At 52.8% G+C, this 24,334-nt stretch overlaps 8 protein-coding genes across 8 annotated transcripts; 6 read left to right on the top strand and 2 right to left on the bottom strand.

The window, feature by feature from the left end:
• Positions 1-464: 464 nt before the first annotated feature.
• BGZ61DRAFT_345397 (Intradiol ring-cleavage dioxygenase) lies at positions 465-1,739 on the top strand (the record flags this gene model as incomplete). Its single annotated transcript, XM_046239784.1, has 4 exons — positions 465-693; positions 762-896; positions 958-1,086; positions 1,159-1,739. The coding sequence occupies 4 exons, from the start codon at positions 465-467 to the stop codon at positions 1,737-1,739; spliced, it is 1,074 nt and encodes a 357-aa protein (XP_046108763.1).
• Positions 1,740-2,303: 564 nt separating this feature from the next.
• Positions 2,304-3,947, top strand: BGZ61DRAFT_445629 (mannosyltransferase putative-domain-containing protein). Its single transcript, XM_046245107.1, has one exon. It carries the CDS (start codon positions 2,334-2,336, stop codon positions 3,828-3,830), a length of 1,497 nt encoding a protein of 498 aa, XP_046108762.1. The 5' UTR covers positions 2,304-2,333; the 3' UTR covers positions 3,831-3,947.
• A 597-nt stretch (positions 3,948-4,544) lies between these two features.
• BGZ61DRAFT_445627 (uncharacterized protein) lies at positions 4,545-5,756 on the bottom strand. Its single transcript, XM_046245106.1, has 3 exons — positions 5,281-5,756; positions 4,989-5,209; positions 4,545-4,924 (listed from the first exon to the last, which is right to left on the bottom strand). Exons 1-3 carry the CDS (start codon positions 5,455-5,457, stop codon positions 4,768-4,770), a joined length of 555 nt encoding a protein of 184 aa, XP_046108761.1. The 5' UTR covers positions 5,458-5,756; the 3' UTR covers positions 4,545-4,767.
• A 557-nt stretch (positions 5,757-6,313) lies between these two features.
• BGZ61DRAFT_384510 (uncharacterized protein) lies at positions 6,314-8,128 on the top strand. Its single transcript, XM_046242702.1, has 2 exons — positions 6,314-6,923; positions 6,979-8,128. The coding sequence occupies exons 1-2, from the start codon at positions 6,536-6,538 to the stop codon at positions 7,977-7,979; spliced, it is 1,389 nt and encodes a 462-aa protein (XP_046108760.1). The 5' UTR covers positions 6,314-6,535; the 3' UTR covers positions 7,980-8,128.
• A 5,427-nt stretch (positions 8,129-13,555) lies between these two features.
• Positions 13,556-15,849, top strand: BGZ61DRAFT_168639 (fungal-specific transcription factor domain-containing protein). The gene is made up of 3 exons (XM_046237558.1): positions 13,556-13,745; positions 13,807-14,280; positions 14,331-15,849. The coding sequence occupies exons 1-3, from the start codon at positions 13,680-13,682 to the stop codon at positions 15,537-15,539; spliced, it is 1,749 nt and encodes a 582-aa protein (XP_046108759.1). The 5' UTR covers positions 13,556-13,679; the 3' UTR covers positions 15,540-15,849.
• Positions 15,850-17,542: 1,693 nt separating this feature from the next.
• On the top strand, positions 17,543-20,063 carry BGZ61DRAFT_491452 (aconitase a/isopropylmalate dehydratase; the record flags this gene model as incomplete). The annotated part of the gene is made up of 4 exons (XM_046250431.1): positions 17,543-17,554; positions 17,618-18,186; positions 18,233-18,417; positions 18,475-20,063. The coding sequence occupies 4 exons, from the start codon at positions 17,543-17,545 to the stop codon at positions 20,061-20,063; spliced, it is 2,355 nt and encodes a 784-aa protein (XP_046108758.1).
• A 170-nt stretch (positions 20,064-20,233) lies between these two features.
• On the bottom strand, positions 20,234-21,690 carry BGZ61DRAFT_491451 (IPP transferase-domain-containing protein; the record flags this gene model as incomplete). The annotated part of the gene is made up of 2 exons (XM_046250430.1): positions 20,234-21,556; positions 21,616-21,690. The coding sequence occupies 2 exons, from the start codon at positions 21,688-21,690 to the stop codon at positions 20,234-20,236; spliced, it is 1,398 nt and encodes a 465-aa protein (XP_046108757.1).
• A 306-nt stretch (positions 21,691-21,996) lies between these two features.
• On the top strand, positions 21,997-24,299 carry BGZ61DRAFT_414409 (SecY subunit domain-containing protein). Its single transcript, XM_046243324.1, has 3 exons — positions 21,997-22,254; positions 22,420-23,764; positions 23,823-24,299. Exons 1-3 carry the CDS (start codon positions 22,245-22,247, stop codon positions 23,896-23,898), a joined length of 1,431 nt encoding a protein of 476 aa, XP_046108756.1. The 5' UTR covers positions 21,997-22,244; the 3' UTR covers positions 23,899-24,299.
• The last annotated feature ends 35 nt before the right edge of the window (positions 24,300-24,334 follow it).

Below are 24,334 nucleotides of genomic sequence, written 5' to 3'. Positions count from 1 at the left end.
ACCCCCACAACCCGAGGCCTGTCTACTCATGCCCATTGACCAATTGCTGTCGCAGTATTAGTATTCCTGGCTCTTGTACGCTTGGCGTGTACCAAAGCATGGAACTTTTGCTTTGAAATATTTTTTCACATGGCAGACAAAGCCTCAGATTGAGTCTTGGCATGAATCGTCGGATAGTGGGAGCAGGGTTAGCATGAGCCACAGTTGCCTAACTAGTAAATTCGTCGGTATGTGGGATGTTGCGACCTTCCGCTCTTGTTTGGGATGTAGCAAGGGGATCATGACGTCGAGAGATGATGTCGAATCCGATATAGTATGGGATTTTACCTGGCGTCGATTATATAAAGCATGTTGAAGTTGATGGAGTTGTGAGACTGTATCGACACCAGCACACCTTGGACATTGACTTCTAGATCCACCACTTTCTTGACAACCTCATCTATCACCGACTACCTCCGTCAACCATGCGTTTTGACTTCCTCGTTGCAGCTGCTGTTGCAGCTTCCATGGTGTCTGCACACCCTGGACATGATCATCATCAGGAGTTGGCCGAACGCACTGCCGCATTGCAGCATACTAAGAAGGATTTGAGCCACTGCGCAGAGAAGATCCGTGCCAGAGGTTTGGAGAAACGCTCTGTCGAGCGACGTGCCGCCTTAGCCACTCACTTGATGAAGAGAAACAACCTGAAAGGTATGATGGCTTAGATGGCATCTCCGCTACCTATTTTCGAAGTTACTTTTGCTGATATTGGAAATTAGATCGTGATTTGGCCGGTCTTCTTAATGTTTCTCATCATTCAGACACTGAGTACACTCTTGAGACTCCAGAATCGACATTGTTCGCATCTAACAACTCGTGTGTTTTGTCTCCTGAGTCCATCGAAGGACCATACTGTAGGTGGAAAATATCATGCTTTTCTGTCAAGCAGCTGCTGATGATTGTCTCACCGCGAAGATGTGTCGGGAGAATATGTCCGTAAGAACATTGTCGAGAGCGAGCCCGGTGTAGACTTGACACTCGACTTGCAAGTTCTCGACATCGAAACCTGTGATCCCGTCACTGGCGCATACCTCGAGATCTGGCGTAAGTAAACGCCAACTTCTTTGGCCATGTTACATCACTCGAGTCAAGATACTGATGAATCTTTTTGAATAGACTGCAACTCTACTGGAGTCTACTCTGGTGTCAGCTCTGGCGGTGACTACGAGAGCGCCCCAGAAAATCTCAACACCACCTTCATGCGGGGCGCAGTGAAGACGGACGAAGATGGGGTAGGGCAGTTCGAGACGCTTTTCCCTGGCCACTACACGGGACGCACCACTCACATCCACGTCATGTTGCACGTCAATGCTACACCCCTCGCCAACGGTACTATCAGGTCTACCACCGCTAGCCACGTGGGTCAGATATTCTTTGACCAAGACCTCATCAACGATGTCGAGGATCTGAGCCCTTATACGACAAACACCCAAGCCCTTACTGTCAACGCCGATGATTTTATCTTGGAGGCCATTGCCGAGACGAGTGATCCGTTTGTCCAATACGTGCTTCTCGGCGATTCTCTTGCTGACGGTCTCCTCGCCTGGCTGAGCTTCGGAGTCAATTCATCCCTGATTAGCAATGTCAGCGCAGCAGCGACCTACTACGAAGGTGGTGGCGTGGAAAACCCCAACTCTGGTGGTGGTGGTGGCCCCGGTGGTCCTGGTGGTCCTGGTGGCCCCCCTCCTTCGGTTTAGATGACAAAGGAGAAAGAGCTCATGTACTGTTGATCTGAGGGGTTTACCGCAGTCACCTCAAGACTTTGGCAAGTATGCATAGTACATTACGGCACATATTGCAATTAGGGTATTATTTGCTTTATTATTCCATTCTTGTCTATCAATGCATCGTCGATGAAAGAAAGCATCTAGTTTATTCTTTTTTAAATTCGATTTATCATCTCAGAGCAGAAATTTCTTCAGGCAGTGTTAGCCGACTATCTTTGTAGAATGATGCTCATACATGCTTACGATATCTGTGAACCGGAGGATGGTACTCAGCAATGGCGAAATGTGTTGGCTTCGCTCGGAAAGCAACTGTGTAAGTAGTACATAAGCCCACTTACATAACTTAAGGTCAAGGACCAGGGACCCTCGTTCGCGTCAATTCGATCGTCACACCCCTATAACTTGCGAAACATTCTCACCTTTGATTGCGATACACGTGCACTGTGACTAACCCGATCAGGGAATAGAACGCGTGGATGAGCCTAAGCACCTTTCCGTTGCTTCATGGCCTAAATGATCTGTCTTCTCTCCAACCGCAGCACTCCTACATACAATCCGACAGAAATGCGATTAGCTCTGCGATGGCTGGCTTTTCTGCTTCCGGCGATTATATTGTTCCTTTATCTTTATCGATCAAACGGCCCCAGTCTGGCTAGTCTGGGTGCCAAGCTCCCATCGTCGAGCTCCCCACAATCTCAGTCGCAAAGCGCAACCGGTGCAGCAGAAGATAAACCACACGCATCTCAGTCGTCCAACACAATCGGTGAATTTTGGCAGAAATGGAGCCAGATCATTTTTGATGCCCGCCCCATATTGGAGTCTCCAATTAAGCTCGTCGGCGGCGCATCGACGAGTAAACCATCCAAGCCGAACAACCCACGAAAACCATACCGCGACCTTACTCGCGCCGACGATGCTGACATAGAGCATCTACGCCTGTCCCATGCGCAATTTGTAGCTGAGCTGGAAGCATTGAAGACGAATGGCGACAACCAACTATTCCATGGCCGTGGTATTGTGATGGTTGGTGGAGGGGAGTATTTTGGTCCTGCTGTCATTGGCATACACATGCTCCGACGAACCGGCAGCGAGCTACCGGTTGAAGTATTCGTTCCCAACGAGAGTGAGTATGAGGCAGAGATTTGTGGTGGATATTTGCCCAAGTTGAACGCGAAATGCGTGGTGCTGTCGCAGTTCAAAGCCCAGGGCAGCCCACAAAATCCCCAAGGGTTGGAGATCGAACATTACCAGCTCAAGGCCGCCGCGCTGCTGCTCTCCTCTTTCTCCGAGGTTTTGCTACTCGACAGCGACAGCATTCCCTTGGTTGAACCCAACAAAAACATATTCGAGGCGGAACCGTATCTTTCTCACGGGCTCATCACCTGGCCCGACTTCTGGGGTGCGACGGAGTCGCCTCGGTTCTGGGATATCGCTGGATTGTCACATTTCCCAGAGAAATTGCCGCCAGCATCTAGCGAGTCAGGCCAACTTGTTATCAACAAGGAAACACATCTCGCGTCCCTTCTCTTAGCGACATACTACAATATGTTTGGGCCAAAGATTTTCTACCCACTCTTGAGCCAGGGAGCACTGGGACAAGGCGACAAGGAGACATTCATGGCAGCCGCCGTGGCCTTGAATGAAATGCATTACAGGGTGAAGACTCCCCCGATGAGTGTCGGCAGATATGATGGCGAGATGCAGAAAGGGACGGCGATAGTCCAATACCTCCCCCTGGACGACTTGGCTCAGAGTCAAAAAAGCTCCAGCGGGACGGTCCGTCCTGCTTTTCTTCACTCCAACACACCGAAGATGAATGCCGGCCATCTAGTCGACGAGGGAGATTTGATCGCAGTGGATGGGAAGTCAAGATTGAGACTGCTTGGGCCGAAATCCGACTTGGAGAAACTCTTTGGATTTGATGTTGAAGATACTCTCTGGGACTTACTGGTCCAGACTGGTTGCGAACTTGCTGATAGCATTCGCGAATGGAAAGATAGAGATAAACTTTGCGATAGGCTGACGGAACATCATAAGTTAGTATTTGATGAAGCCTCATGATGTTAAATAGAAACGACACCAATATCCATCGTTGATTTAAATACTACAACAAGAAGTAAATCAACTACGGCAAATTTCCCTGGACAAGGTCGGGGTGACCGGTTTGTTAGATCTCAGGGGTTCCATTTTTAGATATCGAGGCTAAAGAGTATGGAGAAGTAGCTCCTCCACGATATCGATCCCCCCCTAGTCATATACTGTTATTCCTTCTCTCTTTTTCGTACACAAACCAGCCACAATATCGGTACCACGGGCTTAGATCATGCTTTCTATCAGCGTCACAATTCGGATTGTTGGACCCTCTCTTCGTATGCGCCCGCAGGGGATATTGCTTGTTCCGGAACATAGATAGAGCACCTTAGTCGTGGATGTTCAATAGTAGATTAGTCTCGCAAACTTTAAAAGCAACAATCCTACTCTTTGCTAAATTTTATTCGACAACGCCATGGAGGCATATGGCTGCCAATTCCCACAGGAATCGGACTCCGCAACATTCCTTCCATGCAATTAGTGCGATGGTTCAGTTGTCATCTGGGCGTCAGCACCTCAAGCTATTATCCTCCGCTATACATGTACTCTTACTCATGCCTTTAGGCAACGAGCTCACGCCGAAAGTATGACCTGGAATGTTACTTTTGGGGTTGTTCTAAACTTTGGGGGAATTCATTGCGGCTATTTCCAAGGCTTGCTTCTTTGGAATAAGTGGACGTGGTGTTTTAAACTTTTAGGATATATATTCTCACCTACGTATGTCATTTCTTCATGATCTAATCCCTGACTAGAGTTGATACACTCCGTTCCAAAAAGAATCCGTCCCAACCACCCTTGCTGTAATTTCTCTTGAACTCTTTCGAACATTTCCAGGCTGCGTTTTGACTTGGAGTCTCAAAGCCGGGGTTCCAACGATCCTGACCCGGATCGATCGTCTCCCCTTAACTTACTTCATCTGAGATTGGTTCGAGATTGAAGAGTCATCCATTCTATAGGGGTCCTGTGGTCTTTGTCGAGGAAGGGATGATCCGCGGTGGATACCATAGTTCTTGAAGTAGCGGAAGTTGAGCCACGAAGCAACAGAGGTCCAGAATGCAGCGGCACTAAACCCCGGCAATCAGGTCAGTTCCTCAATGGGTCACATTAGAATGGAGTGAGAAAACATACGTTAGGAGGAAGCCGACCAGGGCGACAAGCCAGATCATGGCACAGTTGGTACCTTGACAAAACGTGCTGATCCCCATAAATGCGAGGATGACGACAACAAACCAGAAGAGGATCTCAAGTGTGTTGAGGATAGCATATGCTTTTAGACTTCCCCACTTCTTGAAGTTCGAGACGTGCTCAGTCACGAGCTGATATGTGAGAATGACCAGGGTTTTGACACTCTGTGGGGGTCCAGTGTTAGTTTTCCGGACGAAAAGGCTTCAGGGCCCATGAGATAGTGTTGGGTCCGTACCATGGTGATGGCGATCGTATCAGATCTGCTTGTGGGTATGCCGCTCGGCTTGGTGGCAACTCGAGCGCCAGAAAGACCAATGATGAGGATAACGAGAACGATTTGGCCAATATGCACTCTCGTCTTGTGGTGCGCATCGAACCAGTGGCTATTGAAGAAGGCCTTTATCCGGTCCATCGTGATATCGGTCTGTTGTGGTGGAGCTAAGAAAATTCCTTGTGGGGGATTCCAAAAGGTAGGGGTAGAGTAGATAGTAGATATATCTGTATTAAGGATGTAGCAGACGGGTGGAGATCGTCTTGGTTCTGATCGCTTTTTGGGAGGAGAATGGTTGGAAATCAGTGCAGGAAACTTGTGCGGCTAACTCAGGTTACTTATGGAGAGTATCTGAACCATTTCTCGTATTAGACTAATCCTCTAAAGGGTTCAGATACGACAAGTGTCATACATAGCCTCAAATTACGCGTCCCCTTTCTTCCCATTCAGCCAGTTGCAGCAGGATGTTAAATATCTGACGTGTTGTTGGGGGAAACTGACTGCTATACGCGGATATATACGCCGTATTGCTTGGGCGTATTTATGGAGGCCCACACTGCTCCACATTGCACGTTTGAGGGAGGATTCCCAAGCACAATTCGGTTGGATAAGCCTAAATAAAACTAGGAGAGATAAAAGTATGCATGGCTGACCGATCCATTCATTTCAGTCAAAGGCCCAATTTAGAATCCTGACGTCAATCTTCAGTGTCTTGGCGGTTGACAAACGCGGAGCCATCAAGGGAATTGTTGGTCGATCTCTTTACGAATACGTTCACACAAAGATCTTCTGAAACATTACATCGCATGTTGATTTCTGCTCAGAGTGGTCAGTGATAAGATCCTCTCCATTATCATGAACACTTGGCAACAATGAAAACGCAATATTGTTGTTCCAGAATGAGCATTCGTCGTTCAGCAGGTGGCAGGGCTGCGCCACGACGCGCTTCAGTGGACGCCTCAGCCCAGCGTCCGACCCCCACTGTAGCCAGCGCTGTGGCGCGCACCCCGCGCTGAGCTCCAGTGGAACGCCAGGCCGACGCTTTCAGCCTTGTCCAACCTCGTCTCGGTCTCCGCCAATCCCATCCGTCGAAACCTCAACCTTACCACCATCGTCACCGCAACACCACCCCGAGCGCGCCTCCGCGACGACCATCCCGATCACGGCCACGGCCACTAGAAGCACCTCCTCCATCCTTCGCCCTCTACCCGCCAGCGCCATGGCGGCCGAAACGCCCAAGCTGCTCTGGAACCCAGACAATGTCAAGGACGTCGCTGAATCGGTCGGCATCGGATCCCTCAACGACGAGGCCCTCAAGTCCCTGACGCAGGATGTCGAATACCGCATCGGCCAGGTCATTGTCGAGGCTCTGCGCTTCATGCGCGCCTCCCGCCGCACCACCCTGACCGTCAACGACATCTCCCTCGCCCTCAAGGCTCTCGATGTTGAGCCACTCTACGGATACGATTCGACACGGCCCTTGCGCTATGGGGAGGCGAGCCTCGGACCAGGCCAACCCCTCTTCTACATCGAAGACGAGGAGGTCGACTTTGAAAAGCTCATCAATGCGCCCCTGCCCAAGGTCCCGCGCGACATGAGCTTCACCGGTACGTTGACTTCTGACCTCTTCGTGTAGTCCGCAGCGCTAACCTGCTCCTCCAGCGCATTGGCTCGCCATTGAAGGTGTTCAGCCCTCGATCCCCCAGAATCCAACTACCTCCGAATCACGATCGCAAGAGCTCCTACCCAAGGGTCCCGGTGCTAACCCTGCACTGTCCGCCCTGGCTGGCAACGACAATGTCACCATGAAGCCCTCTATCAAGCATATCGTGAGCAAGGAGCTCATCCTTTACTTTGATAAGATCCAGGCCGCCATCCTCGACGACAACCCCGATGAGGAGGTCGTACGGTTACGCCAAGCCGCTCTTGGCTCTGTGAGAGACGACCCCGGTCTGCATCAGCTCATCCCCTACTTCATCAACTTTATCATGGATCGCGTTACACACCACCTTGACGATACCTTTACGCTCAAGCAAATGATGGAGTTGACCAATGCCCTGATCGAAAACAAAAGCCTCTTCCTGGATCCTTATGCCAGCCCGCTCTCCGCGCCGGCCCTCACATGCCTCATGGCCCGAAAACTCGGTACCGACGAGGGAACGGATGCCATCCGGGAGCAGTATGACCTGCGACAGCTTGCCGCTTCACTGGTTGGACGAATCGCCCGAAAGTATTCGGCTTCCAATACTCTCCTCCGGCCAAAGCTCACGCGGACGTGTCTGAAGTACTTCCTCGACCCCACCAAACCCCCGGCCGTCCTCTACGGCGCCATCCACGGTCTCCTCGAGGCTGGCGGCCCTGAAGCCATTCGAGTCCTTGTCCTCCGAAACCTCAAGAGCTTTGATTCGGCCATCCTGCAGCCTCTCAAGGAAAAGGCTGAAGGAACTATGGATTACGAGATGCTAGTACAGGGCATTGTCCAGGCCGTCGCGTCTCTATCGCAGCATGGCGAGCCAGGTGTCAATGGCGTCAATGGCACAGCAGCGGATACGGAAGAATCGGATCTCAAAGAGTTCATTGGACCTATTGTGGGACAGACAATCGCCTCGGCAGGCAACCGGAGGCTGATCAGGACGATCTTGGATGCTCGATTTCTGGAGTAGGCAACTGATAATGACAAGACCAGGGCGAATGGCGTTTGGGCAGCGGCTTCATCAAAACGGCAGGCAGGGTGTGACGAGAATATTACGTAGTTTCACAAATGATAAATTGTTTGCATAGTTTCAGGAATGCCATCACCGTCGAGATTTCCACGTATTCTTTCTGGACCTCATACACGACATGACGAAAGTGACCCACCTCTAAGAAGGAGAAGAGGTTGGAGGCATAAAGGGCTGAAGACAGAAAGAGTAGGTCTCATAACAACTCTCATACTGTGTACCAGGAAACTTCTAGACGTCATAAAGAATGGAATCAGCCGAAGCAATCCTCAACGGACTGCTTACTGGCAGATATCTCATCTGACCTGCTCAATTTATCATGGAATTATTAGATTAGAAACCTACTGTTATTAATAAACTAACCAAATAAACATTATTGAAGATGAATAAATACTAGGGATTAGTACTCCTATATTAGGGGAGTCATTAACAATGCCAATCGGGAATGACACATACTTGTGTGCAAATAGCAATGCTCACAATCGGTACTTTTTGTTTGAACGTGCAATATCATCAGATAGATTAAAGACATAACTGGTAGAAGACGGTTGTTACACATTTGCCTTTGCATCAAGCGCTTCGTCCAATCCTTCTATCTCCAATCTTGCTGTCAGTGGGGAATAAATTCGTACTGAACCATAGGATATATCAGGGACATCTCCAGTCGAGCGGATAGTCTACCCCCGACCCTGGAAAACGACCTCTTCGAACCGCAGCACTCCAATACAACTAGGTTTCAACAAGCGCCGTACGTCTCCAACCCAATTTCTCACTTACCTCATCACGCATATCGCCGTATACCTCCAAGGCAATACTGCAATGTACTTACGTTACCAATTAACTTATGCTGTAGATCTAGCAAGATAGAAGAGTTTCTCTGCTCGGTCTTGCTTTGAATCTCCAGTTGCTCTCCAGTTGCTCTCAAGTGGATGTCAACTCAACAGCGAGGAGACGAGCCTAGCTCTTGGAAAAACGAGGAAATAAATTACCAAGATGTATATGACAAAAACTGAATGAACCTTCCCTCATCTAAAAAGAGATTCGGTTTAGTGTTGTCGCATGATTCGCGACGGCAGGCTTGCGGTTATGGAGTGTGATTAGTGGAGGGTAGAGTGTTTGTGATGCCGAAGGTCGCTTGTTAAAAATGGGTTCGCAAGGTGCAAATCCCTAACACCAGTTTAAGACGTAATAAAGATACGATAGTAAATCACCACAACTAAACTAAAGCTTCTGTGAGTAGTGATGTGAATGTCGGAAATATTCTCGGTGAATTGTAAAAGGTTTAAATTATACGGCGCCGAGGTTGGTCACAGACGTTGATGAACTAACCACACTCCACCACCGTGCTCCCTTGAGATAACATTGCTAATACAAAAGAGATAGCGCAGCAATGATCACGGAATCTAGAACATGCGACGAACTAAATTAGGCATGCATGTGGTTCACGGGTTGCGGAAACCCCTGAGTGTCCTATCTTGCCCCCCCTCGTGCACTGAGCCTGAAGCACGAGCGAAGAGCCTAGGCCGAAGCTCTCCAACACTTTTATCTCTCAGTCTTTAGGATACTTAGCTAATAAAACCACCAGTTTGTTTCTTGGCGGTGCTATCGACATGGCGCAAAACGCCTTAGTCGACTCACACTTGCCAAGGGCATCAATCTTGGCGGGAAATAGTAGCAATCATTCGTTCATGTGCCGTTCTCAATTCCGCCTTACACCTACACTGACAATATCATTACAGTCCCGGGGTTCACGGAACTAGATCACCATTGCCGTGCCAAAACTCGGATATATCGGTCGGGTTGTCAAGCGTGAAAGATCTCGTGGATGAAGCTGTACCTCCCAGTGTCGATAGCAGGATGGGACAGAGGATTCGGAATAGAGGCTCGTTCTGTAAATATTGTGGAACTGCTCTTCGAAATTATGTCAGAAAATGATCAATATGATTGGTGCAAAGAGGGCAGCAAGGATATGGACGTTGAAGGTTATTCTGCATGGTAGCGTGACAACTGCTCGCATCTTTTACGACCTTGTCCCAGGGCCGTGGGTGGGGGGGTTGTTGGAGGGGTGATGTGCTGACGGGTATCTGGTTGCCCCCGCTGATGCCCAGAAAACACGTACCAGTCCCGTAGCTGTTTGGGTTGGGTAGTATCCTGTCCAGGTTCCTGGGTCTACCTCATCGCCGTTTCAGCGCTGTCACGGTAGCTAGACCTGACTTGTTTCGGGCCGGGAATAGTGGAATAGTTCAGTAGTCTCTGCTCCAGTGGGAGCTTCGTCTGTCAGACACATGTTTGACAGGCGTCCCGGTTTACACCTAAAATATAAGGCAAATAGACATCGGCGATTTCCGAAGAGATTAGACTTTCCGCTCGTCAGCTAGTTAAACACCATCATAACGAGATCACGCATCCGGGTCGCATTCCCGCGCGGGACAGAATCTCGGGGTTTGTCGTGGTGGCGACTTGGTAATCTGGGACAACTCGGATTGTCGAAGGGATCCGAGAACTTTCGGGGCCGGAAATGATCGACTTTCCGGCCGATGGTTCTGGAAATTGTGGAATATAAATTCCAACATCAATGCAAACGATTATGGGGGAAACGGAGATAAAAGAGGGACCGCAGTAGCTAGAGTCATTGCTACTGGATCCTGTTGGACGAAGCTGAAGCGGCGCATATGAAGGCATCCCTGCCGTGGAACACCCAGCGCACACCGCAATGCCAGCTCATGACCTGCTTCGCAGACGCTGTAAATGATATCGAATCGAATAAATATCCGTAGGCCCGTGTATGTAAGGTGACTGGCCCGGCACATTATTACGAATCACCTCCATCCGAAAGGACCGGAACGGCAAATTTCTAACACCGAGCCTGGCAGCCATCCGACGTCATCGCCAGCGGCACGATAACAGCTTGGCGCCTCAGATCCGACTTGTCTCGCGCGTGTTGTATCGCAAGCACGGATTTCACGTCAGTTGACTCGGAAGCGAGAAGCCACCGTTCAAACATCGCTCTCGGGCTGCGATTGTCTCTCGCAGATTTCCCGGTTGACTCACAGAGGCTATTGCTCGCAAGTCAGTCAATCCGGCCGGTCTCGCGAAGCAGCAGTGCGCTGAGCACGTGCCTGCCTCCACGCGGTTGAATCCCTACACTTCCCGGCCTATTGCGTCGGACAGAATTCCCAGGGTTCTTGCGCTGCCGGGCTGTTTTAGTTTAGTTCTGGGACACACGGCGTGCTGGGAGGTGGGTTTCTTCTTGGCTGGGCTGTCTTCTGACTCCCTTCCTCTGGCTCGCGCAACAGCGCCAATCGCTGACAATAAGCCGCAAGCCACAAGCCACACACGCGACTCAATAGAGACGATCCGATTTGGCTCGCGCGCGGAGACCAGGACGGTGGGCGCTGGGCCTGATTTATAACAAACTCCGCTGTCAGGTGTCGTGGATGACATCGAACACCAGCATTGGCATCCTGGCAGCTTGGAGCTTGGGCGGTCCATCCTTGAAAACTATCGCGCGCGGAGGGATTTTGTGCGGAACTCCGCTTCCATTTCCACTACCTCCGCCCGCTTCCGCTGTCCGCGGCGCCAACACGCTTGCTTGCTCAGCACCGGTTACTACTATCTCTAGGTAGGGAGCCAGTGAGCGAGCGCGTTTGAACCGTCGATCAAGCCTCTTTTCCCAATTTTTGCGCATTTCTTGGTCTGACCACGGGCACTCGTCAAAGTACCATTACGTCTCCCCCCTCCATCCTTCCATCCTTCCATCCGTTTTAGTCCGTGTACGAAGTACGAAGTGCGAACGCTCCGCTGCGGCCGTCGCTGACTGACCGGGGTTGAATCTGGGACGCATCAAATCGCATTGCTCACGGCCCAGCCGGAGAAGGCAGGGCACTAATTAGAGGCGAGAACCTTCTGTGTCCCTTGCTCTCCCTGTCGTTTGGTTCCCTCTGACCCCTCTGGCTCTCCCTCTGGCTCCCTATCACAGGCCACAGGCCATCATCAGTCATCCGGCCAGCATCGCTAACTCCGATCACATTTACGGCGCACGGCGTACGGCGTTGGAGTCTTCCGATCGCCGCCTAGTCACCTTTCGTACTCCGTGCCTTGCCCGTTCGACTCATCCAAAATACGACGAGACTCGGACTCAGCTAAGCGGACCCGCGGACTCGGATTGCCCCCTTGCGCAGCGCTGCCCTCGCCCCATTCCTACTCATTTCTCCGTCATTTCGTACCGAGAGTTGACCATCGGCCATCGATCCATCGACCTGCTCACTGCCCACTGTTGTCGTCATCGTCTCTTCTGCGTCCGTGGCTGCCTCCCCGCCGCCTCACCACCGTTCACCACCGTTGCCGTACGGTCCGGTTCCGTCAGCGCCTATCAATCGCATCTCGCTGCCTTGGCCGAGGTCCCAGGAGTCTGCCGCAGCGTTCAATCCCACCGCGGCACCGTCAGTCGCAAGTCGTACCGTGCTAGATCTACGGCACTGGCTCGTCCCGGGACGCGACCTTGCATAACTCCCGTCGACTGCTATCTTCTAGCATTACCTACCTACCTAGGTATACTCCGTACTGTCTGTCTCCCTGGAAGTCCCTGGCACACCACCCACTACCCACCACCCATCCGGCAATCACACAGACTCACGCTCACGCTCACGCGCACACAAAGTCCGCTTGCCGCCCAAACCAGGGTAGACTAACTTGCGACGCCTTCCGCCAGGCACCGGCTTTGCGCGCGACGACGGTTCCCGCCAAGTTGGCCTCAAGCCGTCATCTCATCTCATCCCTGAGACGTCGTCGTCGCCTTCGCCTTTTCTCTCCGCCTCCTCCCGCCCACTTCCGGGCGTCGTTTCTTACTTTTGCCTCTGCCAACCAACCCGTACTTTTTGCCCCTCCCCCTCATCGCCCGCCCGCAGCGAATGGTCCAGGCGGCTCTAGTGGAGTCCGTTTGATCCACGGTCAGAGAGAGCAATTCCAGTTTCCAATTACACTACACCAGGACCCAAGGCGCAAACATCGACGACTTTTCTGGCTCTGGCTGGCATGTGAGGCTGGCCCTTGAGCGCGTCGGATCCCACGGATATGTCGACCAACACCACGCCGGGCTCCCACAAGGGCTCCAGAATACTGGCTTGCGTCCTCTGTCAGCATCGCAAGATCAAATGCGACCGCAACACGCCTTGCTCCAACTGCCTCAAGGTGCGTCATATAGATTCGAGCTTTCTTCAGCCTCATCTTCAGCCTTATCCCCAGCCACCTCTGCCTTCTCCGTGTACGCGTCTCAACTCTGCTCCCATGCCTCAGGCTCAAGGTTCATCCTTCATGTCCCATATTGAGCTCACACCTCCCCACTCCCTCATGCTGGGAACCACACGCCGGCCCACACAGCTCACCAAGTTCTAGGCAAACGTAACATGCACCCCAAGCATACCGGCCCCAGCGCGGAAGCGCCGCCGCCCAAACCAAGATCTCCAAGAACGACTTGCGCGCTGTGAGGAGTTGCTCAAGCAGTACGCCGATGGCTCAGTGCCCTCGCCGACAGTGCAGTCCGCCCATCTCCCCTCCCGGGATGGCTCGCAGTCGGATGTCTCGGTCACCACCCCCACTGGCTCCGAGTCGCAACCGCCTCCCAAGTGGAAGCCTCCCGGTAAAATGGTCAAAGACGACGGAGGTGTCCGCTTTATGGATAGCTACCTTTGGGCAAGCATCCACGAGGAGGTGGGTGATGTTACCCGTCCCGTCCCTTGACCCCCAATACTAATATATGTCCCATCGCTAGCTTCAAGCCATGAGAGAGATTGTCGACACCGACGACCCGGAGGAATGCAGCGTCCTTGGATCTGATGATCTGAGTCCGGATCCCAATGTTGATCTTTTGCTCCCTGGCGATTCATCCGGCAAGTCCATCGAAGAACTCCAACCCGACCCTGTACACATCTTTAGACTATGGCAACTATTCCTGGACCGTGTCAACCCCTTGATGAAAGTCATCCACGTCCCTTCGGTGCAGCCGTATGTCATGGATGCGACAACAAACATGGAATCTATCCCCGTCAATTACCAGGCCCTTCTCTTCTCCGTCTTCACTATGGCCGCCGTCTCCCTAAACGAGAACGAATGTACCCAGATGCTTGGATGCTCTCGCGAAGATGCCATTCGACGGTTTACCATGGGTACCAAGCTCGCACTACAGAAGTTTAATTTCCTCAAAAATTATGACATGGTGGTACTACAATCCTTATTGTTGTACTTGGTATAGATGTCTCTTCCCCAATGGTAAATATCCTGCTAATCCTCTACCAGTTCTCCCTCCAGAATCGATATGATAGGCACGCGGCCTGGATCATCAGTGGTATGATTGTTCGAATTGCACAGAAGATGGGATACCACCGAGATGGCGAGTCTCTACACCTGACACCCTTTGAAACCGAGATGCGACGACGAATGTGGTGGCAGATTATCCTCCAGGACGCCAAGAATGCAATGGTTTCCGGCCTCAGCAATTCCATGCTACCCACCAACTGGGACACGAAAATGCCCCAGAATGTCAACGATGCAGATTTATTTCCAGGATCGACCGAACCTCTCCAACCACGTGAGGGACCTACCGAGATGGCCTTCTGTCTCATCGGCTATCAAATTGCCAACTTCCTCGTCAACGCCGAGTTCCTCCACGGGACCCCTGGTTTCGAGGCCGCCATCATGGGCATTTCAGAAGAATCGCCGATTCCCTACCCGTCGATCGAGAGGTATCGCGAGCTTGTGGTTGAACTCGAAAACCGACTGCACGCCGTGGAACTCCGGTACATCGACGCCAGCGCTGGACCAGCTCATGTTGCTGCTCTTTCCATCCGGCCAATGCTTATCAGCAAGATGAAGGAGTTGCTAGTGCCAATGAGGGAGCAGCCTGAGTGGGGAACCGAAATCCTCAACCCAAGGGACAATCTTTTCAAGATCTTCATCATGAACAACGAGCACAGCACCAATGCGTACGAGGTGATGGAAAACACGGGGTTCCTGTGGTTTACCAAGCTTCATTTCCAGCTCGACATCTTCGCCGTCATGACAGGACAGCTCTGTAAGCGTGCAATGGGTACCCTTGTGGACCGTGCCTGGAACCTCATCGACAAGATCTACCACTACCACTCGGAACTCTTCGACATGAACCAGAAGGCATATGCCGTCCAGGCACAGCTTGTCCTAAAGGCGTGGAAGGTTCGTGAGAAAGCCCATGCGCAAGCAGGACGATCCCTCGATTATCCTGCTTTCATCTACCGTCTTCAGGAATGCTCGCCTACCGAATCTCGATGCTCCGAGCCGCCCCCACCAACATCAATCCCACAGCCTCCCACATCATCAACACAGATCACAGACATGGATCAATTTTTGGGCGGCTATTTGGACGTGTCAGCATTGAATTGGGATATAAATTGGGACGCAAACAACGCACAGCAGAGCCAGATACCCACAACGTCGCTCTTTGGGGGGTTCGGAATGGGGGGCATGCACTGATGATCCAAGGGCTATCACGGCAATTATGATTTAACACATCCGCAAAAAGCATGGCGAGACGACTACGAGACGGCAAATGGGGATTCCCAACGGGCATTGGTTGTATTATAGACGAACTTCAGGGGCGGCGTCTGGGCAGATAGATGGTTGGGAAGGGTCTTGTTTACTCCGTCCTGGATGTGATGGGCATGATCTGGGACGGATGGAGTTTTGTATCTTGTCCGAATTTAATAAGACAAATCACCGCTTGAGAACGTTCTGTTTTATTACTACTATTATTTTACACTGTTATCTGGAAATGAATGTGCCATTGCTACAGCGTGTGAAATAACGATGGTACGGGTTGACACACCAAAGCCTGTTTAGCTTCACCCAAACACCTGTAGAGTGGAGAGATGACACACATCGGAGACTCATTATACTCCGATGCCCTTGGGCCAGGTGGTTTTCTTGCGCCGCACCTCTCTGGTCTGTTGGCGGTGGGCCAGAAACTGAAAGCAGCAGCACGGGAGCAAGAAGACGACGAAGACGAGGATGATTGAAAGGGAGACGAGGATATCAAAGTCCGTGTCAACTGGCCCAGGGGCTTTTGATGGTGTTGGTGCTGTAGTCATGATCAGGGTGCTTGGTGATGGGTATTGTTTAAGACCGGAAAGTCTTGGCGGTGGAGGGACTTTATACAGGGGATTTCTTCGGGGTTCGTTTGGGTTGGAGAGCCGTGAACATGATACTGTGGTGGGAACATGACACTGCAATATCCGTGGACAATCGAATTTTCCACTAAAGAGCCTTTGTTAGATGAAGGCAGACTGTCTTGTGGTTTGAGTGTTCTTAGAGTACAACCACCATGCCTTTGTTCAAGTGATGCTCATCAACTAATCACAACCAACTTACGGTTGCTGCCTCAGGATGTGAGATCGTAGCCCATTCGAGGTACATCGCGGCACTGTGACGAGTGTGTGTTTGATCATCAGGGATGTCAATCTCGAGGGGTGACGACGCATCGTGAAGCGACAGCTTCAGAACGCTGCGTGAAGTCAGACCGCTCATCCCAGTCCGACTGGGAGAAGATTGGCGGAATATAGCGAAAGGGAGGCACAGCCAGCCAAGACACCATAGGTAGATGCAAATCAAATGAGAAAAGCCTCTATTGATGTCTACCAGCTTGTGGATGTTGAAGCCTGGGTCAAAGCCGAAGCTTGGTGGCCCTCAATTCAGGGAGGGCCCAAGGTAAGGCTCTCAGGTGAAGCCACGCGACGCGACAGTGTACTCGCCGCCCACAGTAAAGCGTTCGGACAGTACGACAATAAACGACCGATTTATATAGTTCATACAACAGCATCAACCCCAGGCTCAGTGCTAGCCAAAGCACCCAGGTTACGCGTCGATAAAGCTTACAACATCACAAGGCAACGCGAAAGAATGTAGATCTCAAAAATGAAACGACACCTAGACGGAATCACTAGGTGTCGAGATTAACGACGGATCCAATTTCCTCTCAGAACATCCTCGAGTCCAAAGACCCTGCCGGTAACACTGCCCCCAATGGACAGTGAGCGGCGGACTTTCTTGCTATCTGAAGAGGAAAGCGAAACAAGAAATGGAGAGCAGGAATTTTTTCAGAAGAGTAAGACTGGGCTCACGTGACGGCTCCTCTGATTGCCGATGTTTCTCCGTTCCGATGCGCAGACGGCCAGGGTTAGCGAATCACCCCTCTAATTCCAGCACAGTTCCCGCGGTCTCCTCCACTGCAGCGGGGAAGCACTTCTCCCCCGGACTAGGAGCCGTCCGGCCAATCACAAGCCTCGGAGTTCCGATGATGCAAATTTTCCAACGCAAGCCAGGGCGACTCGCGCCGAGGCCGGCTTTCAAGGTAAAGCTACCGCAAACAAAAAGTGCAACCTCGTTTCTTCCGAGTCACAACCTCAACGTGCGGCCTCTTCTCTCTCCGAATTGACCACTCTGCCATGGCCCACGCCATCCTCTCTCAATAAATCCTCATTATGACTGCACTTGTATGTCCCCCCACCGGCAATTGATCCTTGCTCGCTGCTCTATTCACTGACTCACCCCTCTAGCGGAGAGCCATCGCTCTCAACGCCGTCGCCGGCCCCAGGCTTCAGGCTCAAAGACTCCTCGCCGGCTCACGATCTCTTCCCGCCGCCGTCTCTCAGTTCCGTGCCTATACCTCGTCTCGCCCGCTGCGGCAACACGCCTTCCAGTCGCAGCTCGACAGTGTCCCGAACGCCTTCGACTTCCTCTCCTCCCCGAAGCCTGCCGGACCGGTCAACCCCCAGACCCTCACCGAGAAGATTGTCCAGCAACACTCGGTCGGTCTCGCTCCCGGAAAGAAGGTCAGGTCCGGCGACTATGTCACCATAAAACCTCACCACTGCATGACCCACGATAACACGTGGCCCGTCGCTTTGAAGTTCATGTCAGTGGGAGCCACCAAGATCCATGACAACCGCCAGGTGGTGTTCACCTTGGATCATGACGTGGGCAACAAATCCGAGGCAAACCTCAAAAAATATAGCCTGATTGGGGATTTTGCTCGCCAACATGGTGTCGATTTTTATCCAGCTGGTCGAGGTATCGGCCACCAAATAATGGTCGAGGAGGGCTATGCTTGGCCCGGTACTTTAACGTCAGCTCCCCGTTCGATTCTGATATCCCGAATTAACACACATTAGAGTCGCTTCCGATAGCCATAGCAACCACTACGGAGGTGTTGGATGCCTTGGCACGGCTATTGTTAGGACCGATGCCTGTTCTGTATGGTCGACTGGACGTACGTGGTGGCAAGTTCCCCCCATCGCCAAGGTCACTTTTACCGGTGTCCTTCCCGTTGGAGTCAGTGGCAAAGATGTCATCCAAGGTGAGCCTCCATAAAAGACCCCTAATCCGTCTTGTCTCATCTCACTCACCCGTGAAGCCCTTTGCGGTCTCTTCAACCAGGATGATGTTCTTAACCACGCTATCGAATTCGCCGGCTCCGAACAGACAATGAGAAGCATCCCTATCGATGATCGCTTGACCATTGCTAACATGACTACGGAGTGGGGTGCATTGAGCGGTCTATTTCCCATCGACGACATGCTCGTCTCCTGGCTCCGCGCCAAGGCCACCACGGAAGCTATGAAGGACCCCAACAGTGCCTCCAGCAGCCGCCTAAACCACAAGCGTATAGACGAGCTGATAGAGAGCCGACTCGCCGCCGATGCTGGTGCCACATACGCCAAGGAAATATATTGCAACCTTTCGACCCTGTCCCCCTTCGTCTCTGGTCCCAACTCCGTCAAGATCGCTACCCCTCTGAAGGACATCGAGGCCCAGAACATCCCTATTAACAAAGCTTACCTAGTCTCTTGCACCGCAGCGCGCTTTTCTAACATTAGTGCCGCTGCTTCTGTCTTCCGCCAGGCCGCCAAGGACGGTAAGCCCGCCAAGATTGCTCCCGGTGTCAACTTCTACATTGCTGCCGCCTCAATTGTTGAACAGGAGGCTGCGGAGGAGGCAGGAGACTGGAAGGTCCTGGTCGATGCTGGTGCCCAAGTTCTAACATCAGGCTGTGGACCTTGCATCGGTCTCGGGACCGGTCTTCTAGAGCCGGGTGAAGTTGGCATTTCAGCATCCAACAGGAACTACCCTGGCCGGCTTGGGTCGAGAGAAGCGAATGCCTACCTCGCGAGCCCCGAGGTCGTTGCTGCCAGCGCCCTTCACGGCAAGATCGCCGGTCCCGGCTGGTACCAGAAGCCCGAGGGTGTCGAAAAGGTCATCATCGGCGAGGGCAGCGGTGATTACGTCGCTGATAAGGCGCTGTCCATTGAGGATGCCCTGGATAAAATCATCGCTGAAGCTGAGAGCATGATTGCCGTGGCCGAGCAAGACGGGGCTGGCGAACAATCCGAGGCAGCTGTTGCCCCCGCTGACGAGGAGATCCTTGCCGACATCCTCCCCGGCTTCCCTGAGAGGATTGAGGGCGAGATCGTCTTCTGCGATGCAGATAATATATCGACTGACGGCATATATCCTGGAAAATATACGTACCAGGACGGTTTGACCAAGGAAGACATGGCAATGGTGTGTATGGAGAACTACGACACCGAATTTCGCACCACCACCAACCCTGGCGATATCCTCGTCGCAGGATTTAGCTTCGGCTGTGGATCGAGTCGCGAGCAAGCAGCCACGGCCATCCTAGCCAAGCAGATCCCGCTCGTCGTCTCCGGCAGCTTCGGCAACATCTTCAGCCGCAATAGCATCAACAACGCCCTCATGGGCCTCGAGGTGCCCCGCCTCGTCGAGCGCCTCCGCGAGGCGTACAAGGAGGACACCGACAAGCCTCGAACCCGCCGCACCGGTTGGAAGCTCGTCTGGGACGTCCGCCGCAGCAAGGTCGTCGTCACCGAGAAGGATGGCAAGACCTGGGAGCAGAAAGTCGGAGAGCTTCCCCCGAACGTGCAGGAGATCATCGCCCGCGGCGGCCTCGAGAAGTGGGTCAAGGCTGAGATTGGGGCGTAGTGTTTTGAGACTATTTCTGTTAGATATCCTTCGGGCGTTGGCTTTACTTGTCCTGATGATGGCGGGCGGAACCAAAAACTGGTGTTTAGAATCTTGGAAACGCAAAGATTTTGTGCGTGCATATAACACATATAATGGCGCACTGGATAGGGGGCTATTTGGATTGTGGTCTAGATTTTGTTGATTGTTGGTTCTAAAAACATGGAACTTATATCTGGGCTAGACTTGTCACCCCCTGAATCCTCTGCTTCTTCGGCCTCGGCGGTATTTTCCACCGGCACCAGTGACGTTCTCTTCTTCTTCCGCACGACGCGCCGGTGCGTAGCACTCTTGTGGTGCTTCTCCCAGGCCTCCTCCGTCATCAGCACCGTATGGCAGACCTCGCACATGCGCTTGCACGGCGTGGCCTTTGGCGGTGGGTTGGACACCTGCGTGAGGACCTCGTGGGCCAGGGGCGACAGGTCTGCGGGTGGCGCGCGGGCTTCTCCTTGGAGGAACTGGGTGGCAAGCTTGACAGCAGGCTCAACGACATTGTCCTTGTAGCTTGTGACGTCAGTGCTGTCGAGGAGGTATAAGCTGTTGATGGCTTCAGGGCCGACATCGCGAAGGCGTGGGATCTGCTTGAGTCTGATCCAGCGGGTCTGGTAAACGGCATATCGCCGCGTTGCCGTCTTCATCTCCTCCAGGGCCGCTGTCTTTAAGCGATCCGTCTCAGCTTGTTGTTTGCCTTCGTCTACGGCCGTCATGTACGACTCAAACTGCTTGTACCCAATTGACTGCCATATTCCCTTAGTCATGTCCAAAATCTGGCCCGCCGCATCTTTCTGACGCTTGAATTCAAACAGTTCTCGAACTTCCGGCAGCAGCCCGCCGTCCACCATCTTATCCACGCGGTTGTCGAGGCGCGTTCGCAGGACCTCGCGCTCCGAGTACACCCAGAACAGTAGGTTTTCCCACGGTTCTTGGTCTGTGGGATCCTGCTGCGCAGCCTCCTTGCGCGCCTGTTGCTCGGCATAGTAATCGGAGGCGCGCTTGCCGGTGCGCAGGTATATCTCGAGGGAGCGTTGGATCTTGCGACGGTCGTTGGGGTGCCAGCGGTCGGCCATGACGGGGTCGACTTTTCGCAGCTCGTGTAGCATTACTTCGCCCGACTCTTGCAGGATGGGGAACGATGTTGAGGTGTCCATTTCCATGTCGTCCAGGATGACCTCTTTGAAGAGAAGCGGGTCGACATAGTATTGAGAGCCTCCGACGAGGATGGGTAGGCGGCCTCGGCTGCGAATATCTCGGATCACCCGGTTGGCCTCTCGTCTAAAATCGTCAACATCCCAGGGAGTTTCGTCGAGGGATATGTGGCCGAGGAGATGGTGGGGAACTCCACGCTGTTCTGCGGGGGTGATTTTGTTCGTAATGATGGGCAGCCCGTTGTAGAGCTGCATGGCATCGGCGTTGATGACCTCGCCATTGAGGCGGGTGGCCAGCTCAACGGCTAGCTATTCGCATCGTCAGAAGGGCGGGACGGTAATGTAGCAGGCCATGTTGGTGGGCGTACCTCGGATTTGCCAGTGCCCGTGGAGCCTAAGACAACCACGAGGGGTTCTGCGGGAGGTTTTCGAGCAGAGGCCATTGTTGAAACATTGCGCCCGAGAATGAATCTCAGGCGACTGAACATTAAAGTCTACAGGCCATCAAGACCGCGTTGCGCATCGTCATCTGTAATTATGGCGTGGCCAAGGTTTGGTGGGCCAAGGGACTGAGGTTATCCTGGCAGGCCAGCAAATAGCAAGGGTCGGCTCCATCCAGAAGCTTTGGCTGGTTCTAGAAAAGGATCATTCACGGATCCATGCCGGAGAAAATTGCGCCCGGGGAGACCGCTAATTAAAGGTACCCAAGACCCTGACGGAGCACCTAACCTTTTGGCTCATTCAGCCTGGGGCTTGTTTGGGGCGGCCGGCGAGAGTGGAGAGGTCACGTGGCAATATTGCACCCGGTGGCAGTGGCCACATCTCAAGAGGAAGCAAGAAGCCACATCGTTTCTTCCCCAGCTCTTTAATAATCCATCGATCCCTTCGCCCAGTGCCTGAGCTCTCCAAGCTCGGCTTCCTCTTCTCATTCTTTCTCCCCTCCTTGGATGAAGTAGTCCAATTCTTTCTTTCCCCCTTCCCCACCGCCACCGCCACCATGAGTTCCCGTAAGTCGTCCCTGTCGCGTCTCCTTTTGCGCAAAGCTGTCGGAGCTCGCATGAGCTTGCCGGGTGGCCGCTCGCGCGACCCCGACACGACGTGATGCGCGCAATTGATTCACCCCCATCGCGCCATGGCGCCCGGCGACGTCGAGGCTAACGCATGCGACGCAGTCCGATTCCTCGACCTGGTCAAGCCGTTCGTGCCGTTCCTCCCTGAGGTTCAGCAGCCGGAGACCAAGATCCCCTTTAACCAGAAGCTGATGTGGACTGCCCTGACCCTCCTCATCTTCCTGGTCATGAGCCAGATGCCCCTTTACGGCATTGTCTCGTCCGACAACTCGGATCCTCTATACTGGCTGCGAATGGTGATTGCGAGCAACCGTGGAACCCTGATGGAGTTGGGCATCACCCCCATCATCTCCTCGGGCATGGTCTTCCAGCTCCTCGCCGGTACCCACATGATCGATGTCAACCTTGACCTCAAGTCCGACCGCGAGCTGTACCAGACCGCCCAGAAGCTCCTCGCTTTCATCCTGTCCGCCGGCACCGCCACCGTCTACGTCTTCAGCGGCCTCTACGGCCCTCCCTCCGACCTCGGTGCCGGTATCGTCTTCCTCCTGATCCTCCAGCTGGTCATTGCTGGCATGATTGTTATCCTCCTTGACGAGCTCCTCCAGAAGGGCTACGGTCTCGGCAGCGGTATCTCTCTGTTCATTGCCACCAATATCTGCGAGTCCATCATGTGGAAGGCCTTCTCTCCCACCACCATCAACACTGGCCGTGGCCCCGAGTTTGAGGGTGCCGTCATCGCCCTCTTCCACCTCCTCATGACCTGGCCCAACAAGCAACGTGCTCTTCAAGAGGCCTTCTACAGACAGAACCTGCCCAACGTCATGAACCTCCTGGCCACCATTGCCGTCTTCGCCGCCGTCATCTACCTCCAGGGCTTCCGCGTCGAGATCCCCGTCAAGTCTTCCCGCCAGCGTGGTGCCCGCGGTTCTTACCCCGTCCGCCTCTTCTACACCTCCAACATGCCCATCATGCTGCAGTCCGCTCTTTCCTCCAACATCTTCCTCATCTCCCAGATGCTCTACTCCCGCTTCTCTGAGAACCTCCTCGTCCGTCTCTTCGGTGTCTGGGAGGCCAAGGATGGTTCCTCGCAGCTCCACGCCGTTTCCGGTCTTGTCTACTACATGTCTCCTCCCCTGAACCTGAAGGAGGCTCTCCTCGATCCTATCCACATGTCCGCCTACATTGTCTACATGCTCGGTGCCTGCGCTCTCTTCTCCAAGACCTGGATTGAAGTGTCCGGTTCCAGCCCCCGCGACGTTGCCAAGCAGCTCAAGGACCAGGGTCTCGTCATGGCTGGTCACCGCGACCAGAGCATGTACAAGGAACTCAAGCGCATCATCCCCACTGCCGCTGCCTTTGGCGGTGCCTGCATTGGTGCGCTCTCCGTCACCAGCGATCTTCTCGGTGCCCTCGGCTCTGGTACCGGTACTCTCCTTGCTGTCACGTAAGTTGCCGTCTCCTTTCAGCATTAATCATAGGCAACAATCGCTAACTCGTCACAGTATCATCTATGGTTACTTCGAAATCGCTGCCAAGGAGGGTGATATGTCCGGCATGAAGGGCATGATCATGGGCTAACCGCTGACGGTTACAAAAACCAATGAAGAAGCCACGCCTAATTGGCATTGGTCATTGGGGTCCCGACCGAGACGGACCAATGTGTATCAACAGACACCAGAAAGAAGACGAAAAGAGAAGATAGTCATACAAGGTTTTCTTTTTCCTTTGCAACCAAAAACAATCAAGGGGAGTCTGGACGTAAAGTCAATTTGGGTTGGAAAGGGCATTTGGGCGGCGATCTAGGACTGTCAAGATTATTAACCAAGTATCGTGTCGAGCTGTCTTCGTGGGTTACCTATAGTTTGAGGAGCAAGAGCTGCTATGATGGGATGGCCCTCTTGGGAGGGCAGTTGCGGGAGAGCTCTATTGTACCTACAGGACATATGAATGACAGAAATTTAATGCCATCTCGGTGTGCGATGTGTTTAATCAGACTATGAATATGTGTTCACGA

The sequence above is a fragment of the Ilyonectria robusta genome, assembly GCF_021365365.1.
Source record: "Ilyonectria robusta strain PMI_751 chromosome Unknown BGZ61scaffold_4, whole genome shotgun sequence".
In the NCBI taxonomy this organism is placed as follows: Eukaryota; Fungi; Ascomycota; class Sordariomycetes; order Hypocreales; family Nectriaceae; genus Ilyonectria; species Ilyonectria robusta.
Note: the sequence above shows the minus strand (reverse complement) of the source record. Positions and strands in the feature narration are given on the sequence as shown.

What these genes read in the sequence shown, in the direction of transcription:
- BGZ61DRAFT_445629 (XM_046245107.1), top strand. Translation starts at nt 2,334, where the DNA reads ATGCGATTAGCTCTGCGATGGCTGGCTTTTCTGCTTCCGGCGATTATA.
- BGZ61DRAFT_445627 (XM_046245106.1), bottom strand. Translation starts at nt 5,457, where the DNA reads ATGGACCGGATAAAGGCCTTCTTCAATAGCCACTGGTTCGATGCGCAC. An exon ending in ATACGATCGCCATCACCATG is followed by an intron (nt 5,210 to 5,280) that starts GTACGGACCCAA and finishes GGACCCCCACAG; the next exon opens with AGTGTCAAAACCCTGGTCAT. An exon ending in CTGGTCGGCTTCCTCCTAAC is followed by an intron (nt 4,925 to 4,988) that starts GTATGTTTTCTC and finishes GCCGGGGTTTAG; the next exon opens with TGCCGCTGCATTCTGGACCT.
- BGZ61DRAFT_384510 (XM_046242702.1), top strand. Translation starts at nt 6,536, where the DNA reads ATGGCGGCCGAAACGCCCAAGCTGCTCTGGAACCCAGACAATGTCAAG. An exon ending in GCGCGACATGAGCTTCACCG is followed by an intron (nt 6,924 to 6,978) that starts GTACGTTGACTT and finishes CTGCTCCTCCAG; the next exon opens with CGCATTGGCTCGCCATTGAA.
- BGZ61DRAFT_168639 (XM_046237558.1), top strand. Translation starts at nt 13,680, where the DNA reads ATGGTCAAAGACGACGGAGGTGTCCGCTTTATGGATAGCTACCTTTGG. An exon ending in GGGCAAGCATCCACGAGGAG is followed by an intron (nt 13,746 to 13,806) that starts GTGGGTGATGTT and finishes TCCCATCGCTAG; the next exon opens with CTTCAAGCCATGAGAGAGAT. An exon ending in AATCCTTATTGTTGTACTTG is followed by an intron (nt 14,281 to 14,330) that starts GTATAGATGTCT and finishes ATCCTCTACCAG; the next exon opens with TTCTCCCTCCAGAATCGATA.
- BGZ61DRAFT_414409 (XM_046243324.1), top strand. An exon ending in GGTACTCTCCTTGCTGTCAC is followed by an intron (nt 23,765 to 23,822) that starts GTAAGTTGCCGT and finishes AACTCGTCACAG; the next exon opens with TATCATCTATGGTTACTTCG.